This window comes from Chrysochloris asiatica, unplaced genomic scaffold (genome assembly GCF_000296735.1).
Source record: "Chrysochloris asiatica unplaced genomic scaffold, ChrAsi1.0 scaffold00013, whole genome shotgun sequence".
Classification (NCBI taxonomy): domain Eukaryota; kingdom Metazoa; phylum Chordata; class Mammalia; order Afrosoricida; family Chrysochloridae; genus Chrysochloris; species Chrysochloris asiatica.
In genome coordinates this window covers 19,793,442-19,800,138 of record NW_006408531.1, presented here as the reverse complement: position 1 = coordinate 19,800,138, position 6,697 = coordinate 19,793,442, and the positions used below count along the sequence as shown (strand labels likewise).

The 6,697-nt window shown below is 41.1% G+C and overlaps 1 protein-coding gene across 1 annotated transcript in view; it reads right to left on the bottom strand.

Moving 5' to 3' along the window:
• The window catches only part of SLC18B1 (solute carrier family 18, subfamily B, member 1), a 59,188-nt gene that overhangs the window by 36,112 nt on the left and 16,379 nt on the right, over positions 1 to 6,697 (bottom strand). Inside the window, exon 5 of the mRNA XM_006834720.1 lies at positions 322 to 417. Coding sequence (XP_006834783.1) covers positions 322 to 417 — 96 coding nt within the window. The remainder of the gene's footprint in view (positions 1 to 321; positions 418 to 6,697) is intronic.

Genomic DNA, 6,697 nt, shown 5'->3' with positions numbered 1-6,697 from the left:
AGAGAGAGAGAGAGAGAGAGAGAGAGAGATTGAGAGAGTCCTGGTGTGGCATTATGGGTTAATACGTTAATATGCTGGACTGCTAAGTCTCTTTGAACCACAAGGTCAACAGTTCAAGCTCATCAGCTGCTCCTTGGAAACCCTATACAGGGTCGCTGTGGGTTGGAATCGACTAGACGGCACTTAACAACAACAACAACATTATATAACATAATGGTGGTTATTTTTATATCAATGAAAATTATAGACCAACAAATTGGAATAATTTATTACACAATTTCTATAAAAAATTGCAATGTATACATGAATCTTAATACTTACATATTTTCCAAATACCAAGGATGCCAGCAAGTCAAACAAAGCATAGCATCCAAAGATCATACCAATAACTGTATTGCTGGCTCCTTTCTTTTCAGCCTTGAAAGAAAAGGGAAAGAAAACAAAGTTTGAAAGACAAATTAGTATCAATATGAAAAAATGAAATTATTAGATCAGAGACTTCTTGTAACGTTTATCTGTGTAGCAAATTCAAAGGTCATTATTTTTAAATAAACGTGTTGGAGGAAGAAAAGAAGCTCTAGAAAATCTGGCTTATAACATGAAAATAATTTATTCACCAAGCTAATAAACATTTGTTTGCTATAAATACATATTAGAAATAGAGAGCACAGACAAATGCTCTAGGATGAGAAAATTTGGGCTCTGCTTTACCCAGGAGACTGAGGAAACAACTATCCTGGTATCACATTAGTTACAGAATCAGACACCTTTGAAAACAAAAAAACACTTTGACAATCAAAATGCTCAAGAAGGAGCTATTCTGTGAGCTGGTACATGGCCATACCAAGGCCTATCCCAGCAACTCCTCTGTTTACTGTCATTAGTACCAATAACCCTGGGTTGTGCAAATGTTCTGTTATTACCTGAAAGGTTAGCAGTTCAAGTCCAACAAAGATGCCTTGAAAGAAAGGCCTGGCAATCTGCTGCCGAAAGACCAGTCATCGAGAACACTGTAGAGCAGGTCTACTCTGACACACACGGGGTCACCATGAGTCAGACTTCACCTGACAGCAACTGGTTTTTACTGGTACCTGACATTTTTGAGAAGATAAAGTTTTCTTTCCAGACATCAAAAACACAGATCAAAAACATTTCCGTGACACTCTGTGTTCTCCTAAAGCACCTAGGGTAACTGACTACCCATCAATACTAACTGTTAATGTTTATATATTATTCTAAAAGTGAACTCCTACATTTGCTACAGGTTACGAATCAGGCTGCAAACCGCAAGGTCAGCAGTTTGAAACTACCAGCTGCTCCGTGGGGGAAAGATGAGGCGTTCTGCTCCCATAAATATTAACAGCCTTGGAAACCCTGTGCAGGGTCGCTATGAGTCAGAACTGACTCCATGGCACATAACAACAACAACATGTAAAGTATTTATCCTAACTATACTTCTTGTGAACCTCAAATGATACTCTTAGGTTGTGATATACAATTGAATTCATGTTCATAAATAGAGCAGGTTTTTAAAATGTTTTAAACTATGTCAATATTGTAGATCTAAGATCAGGTTCTAGCTACAGCAATCTGAAGAGTTAAAATACGATTTTAATTCCTTTAAGACAATAGACAGGATTTTCAACTTCACATACAAGGAGCACAAAGTTTGTCCTCTCCATCAGTCATTTACATAAGCAATTTCTTTATGCCAGACACTGTACCAAGAAGTCCGCCATCCACATTTACTGTCAGAAGAGTACAATCTACATTTATCTTATGCTAGGCTTTCATATCATTCACAAACAACTTTCACACAGAAATACACACATACACTTTCCCACACTTTAAAATCAATTGTCTGTAACAGTTATCATCGTATTTCATTTCCTTTTCTCCTCCACAAGCCTAAGCCAATTTTTGTTTGTTTGTTTGTTTCTCTATTGCTCCCTATGTAAAGAAATCATCATAATTTGATCCTTGTCTTTGTCAAGGATATTATTTTCATGCCAGATTATGTCTTATTAAATACACCCTGCATTTCTCAGAAATACAATCAGAATGTTCCTTATAAGACAGACTAACACTTACTTTGCATACAACATCAGAAATGGTTGGTAAAGGAGAGAACTAATAAAAATGAAGGACACTCTCAATGAGATCGCCTACACAATATCCATAATATTACACAAAATAAACTAATGATCCTGACAGTGGTGCAGGATTTGGCAACATTTCCTTCTGTTCTGCAGAAGGTTATCAGGAGTCAGCAATTAACACCACCACCAATAAGCGAAACTTGAGGAAGGCCCCAGAAATATGCTCTTTAGCCACATGATGGTGGGGAAAGCACAGAGGCCCACAGCACTGCAGTACTTGCTTGTTGTTGTTGTTAAGTGCCTTCAAGTTGGTTCCGACAACATAGCGACCCTATATAGGGTTTCCAAGGAGTGGTTGGTGAGCTTGAACCACCAACCTTGTGGTTCAAACTGACTTTGCAGTCCAGCGCATTAACCCACAGTGCCACACCAAGATACCAGTATTTGCTTAGGCAGGCTTTAAACCCATAAATCTACGGGATTCAAAATAAGCCATTACTTTGAAAATATTCAACCACATGAGATAATGATGTGAAGATATAGAAATATTATTATAAAAGATACCTATACAGTTATCTTGGAGTCCTGGTGTGGCACTATGGGTTAATGCACCAGACTACAAAATTGTTTGAACTGCAAGGTCGGAGGTTCAAGCTCACCTTGGAAACCCTATACAGGCTCACTATGGGTTGGAACCAACTTGACAGCATTTAACAACAATAATACACTTATCCTAAGTAAAGGTTATATCACATGTACACTGAGACATAAATTTTATATTTCTACTCAAGGTCACCAGTTCGAGCCCACTAGTTACTCTGTAAGAAGGATGAGGCTTTGTGCTCCCACAAAGATACGTTGGTTACAATGACAGATATGAAAAGTATTTACTTCTAGAGTGCAGGAGAAAATAGAAAGTGATATTGGCAACTCATATTTATTGGACCATCACCATAAGCCAAAATCACTATGAGGGGCTATCTTACTTGGTATCCCACAACAATTGAATAAGAGATGTATTTGCAGCTGGAGTACTGAACCCACAAGGTCAGTGGTTCAAACTGAGTTGTGCCTTGGAAACCCTATATACAGTTACTATAAATCAGAACAAACTCGATGGCACTTAACATTTCATAGAAGAGGGCACTGACCAGGTTGAGCCCACTAGCTGCTCTGCTGAAGGAAGATGAGACTTTCTGCTCCCATAAAGATACACTGGTTGCAATAACAGATATGAAAAGTATTTGCTTCTAGCGTGCAGGAGAAAATAGAAATTGGTATTGGCAACTCATATTTTTTTTTAATGTTTTATTGTGAATTATGTGATAGTTTACATGGGAGAACATTAGTTTTACATTCATTCTATCCTATATTGCCTCATTGCCATGGTGACAATCCTCTCCATGCAATCCTTCCCCCGTACCCACCAGGTCTTCAGCACACAGTCGCTCTCCCTCTCTGGATCTAAAGTCTCCAGCTGCTCCATCGCTCCACGTCATCATCTCTGGCTCCATTTCAGGCATCACTGCTGCTCTGGGTAGGGTCCCCGCTCTCTGCTCCTCTCCCTTGATGGTCCTAGGGCTCTCCGCTTCTAGACTGAAAAGTTATTCACTCCCCTCCTTTCTATAAAACATCTACCTTTACATTTCCAACCCTCACAATCAGTCCTGATAACAATTATTCACTATTGTATCACAAGAGACCCGTCTGCATTTCATTGCATCAGCCCCGCCTAGTCAGATTGAATACTACTCACTGGAGATTCTACCTTCCTCCAGGCCCTCTGGATCTAGGTTCCCTCTTGAAAGCTTGTAAGCCAGTCACTTCTTGCCTTTGTAGCCCCCCACCCCCCATTTTGGGTAGCCAATGTCCAAGTTGCCCATCCCTGTCTACTCTGTGTGTGGAGGGGGTGGGAATGATTCTTGCTGTAAGGACTTGTTCCTTCTTTTGAGCTACTGCTTCCATAGATGTAGGTCAAGTTCATCAAATTGTATGAGAATACTTTCTTTTTTTTTTCCTCTTCTTTTTACTTCTGGTTGAGCTCTGATCATCCAGTCACCGAAGCCAGGATAAATGGGTATTATCTGCAAGTGTGGGTGTTCTTATGCATATGCCCTCTCTTCTTATCAGCTGGATGCTTCACTCTCCACTCTAGTCCTCTGTCACTGACTCTGGGCCCAAGAGTCTCCAGGTCTTGCCACACTGCTGGCCAACCAGGTCTTCACCCGGGTTCACAGAAGTCTATTGAACGTTGTAGGGCTTAGCTCACCGCTTCATTGCTGTTTTTCCCTCACTTCCCCTTATCGGTGTTGAGCATGGTCACCAATCACAGCATGTATTCCCATTGAGTCTTAGTCTTGGAAGGGGGTTTGCACTGAGGGAACCCGACCACTTGCCTTGATGTTTCCGGCACCTCATAGTTATTGGACCATCACTATAAGCCAAAATCACTACGAAGTGCTGTTTTACCTGGTATAATAAATGGTGGTGCAATGGATAATAATTTGACTGCTAACCAAAAAGTTGATAGTTCAAATCCACCTGCCACTCCACAGGAGAGAGATATGGAAGTTTACAAATTACAGGCTTGGAAACCTTATGGGCCAGTTCTACTCTGTCCTGTAGCGTCATTAAGAGTTGGAATCTCTTCAATGAAAACAGGTTTGGCATTTAAAAATAGAGAGACAGCCCTTTGATCCCCAGCTTCCAGGCAGACTCTAGGGTTATTGTCTTTGAGTCTGGTCCATTATCTATAAATCCTAACACCTACGATTAGAGAAATTAAGCAATATCACCTAGAATTCTTCCTTTGTTCAGTGCAACTCAAATCAAGGATTCCCCTTGTGTCTATATAGTCTTTCTGGCTGTAGTCTTGGAAGTCCCAAAAAAGAACTGGCTAGAGCTAAACAAATAAGGTATATAAAGTCCTTGCAGGGATAGGACAGTTTAATTATGCAAATAAGGTGATTGTAGCCTACCCACGTTTTTCCATCCTTCAGTTCAAACAAACCCACCAGCTGCTCCTTAGAAACACTACTCAAGGTCACTATAAGTCAGAACTGACTTGATGGCACTTAACAACAACAGCAACAACAAGGCTTAAAAGGAAACCTGGTATAACACTGTATGATAAACACTGGGCTGCTAACCGCAAGGACAGCAATTCAAACCCACCACTCACTCTTTGGAAACCCTATGCTGGGTCGCTGAGTTGGAACCCACTGGGCAGCACTTAACAACAATAGGTTTAAGAGGGAGAATGCCACCAAGATTAAGGGGACATCACTACCATCCGAAAACAAAAGGAGAATACACTGTGTTCTTTGAACCCAAGAACCTGGGGTCCCTGCATTGAGAACCTCCTAGACTCAGAACAAGGAGCGTCTCTTGAAGATGGTGAGAGACAGAGGAGTGGAGCCTGTCTGGCCCATTGAGGGAGAGCTGAATGCCTTTGGGCAGGGGGCTTGCCTGCAGAGCTAAAAGAGCTTTAACACTGACCATGGATGGCCGAGGCCTGAGTGGCCCTAAGTTGGAGGATCCTGTGCAGGTGTCTTCCTACAGTAGGGTACAGCCAGATGCCTTGAGCAGGAAGCTTGCCAGCAGAGCTAAAAGAGCTGCAACATTTGCTTGTGCTGGTCAAGAGAAGCCTGAATATGCCCCATGTAGGAGCTAGACGCCTCCCCAGGTAGCATGGCAGCAAGAGAGCCCCGAAGTCCTGGGTAGCTCGGTGGGAGGCAGCGGCAGAGGCTTAAAAGGGCCCACTTCCAGTGGCTCGGAGACCCTGTGCAGAGCTCTTCCTGACAGCAGGGAGGCTCAGTGATGCCCAGGGGCAAAGCAGAAGCCTCGGGAGTTGTGTCACATGGTGGCCGCTGAAGACAGTGGCAGCATGAACACAGCATTTGATATAACTGCCCAGTGACTAGAATGAACATGAGTAATCTGTAAGAAATTCTCCTTTGAGAAACTATTATTATTAAATGTTTGCTGTCTACAAATAATAAGGATTTTCATTTTGGCAAAACTGTGCATCTTGTGAGTTCATCTTAATCAGAGATGAAAACGGCACTCACAGAATATAGACTAGTTGATGCCAGTGGATGTATGCGTCTCATTCCTAATAGTTTGAAGGCTGCCTCTAAGTTTGAAGCACAGGATATCAGCATGTACTATGTGGATAGACAGACATGTGCATTCAAAATTCAAGTTAGAAAAGGGAATACAGCAGACCACACCTTCTTAATTCCAAACTATTAATAAACCAGAAGCAACAGGCCAAACAGGGAGTGACCATCTTACTACAGACCTTTTGCAGTAATATTTCAATTTCCCTTATTCGATGTATCCTCATTTTTCAGTAGTAGAAGTCAAATAAAGATTAATCAAACTACATAGTTAGCAAAGTCATGCAGTTATATTTAGGTCAATTACCTTCCAAGAAGATGTTCTTTTTGACTGGATTGGTTTTTTTTTTCCTCCAGGTATCAAATATTACGTATGTATCCTATCAGCTGAAGTTCCATATATCACATAGATTTTTATATTTTACACACTATACAATGAAATAATTCAGAAGTCATTTTTAAATTTAGAGCTTACAA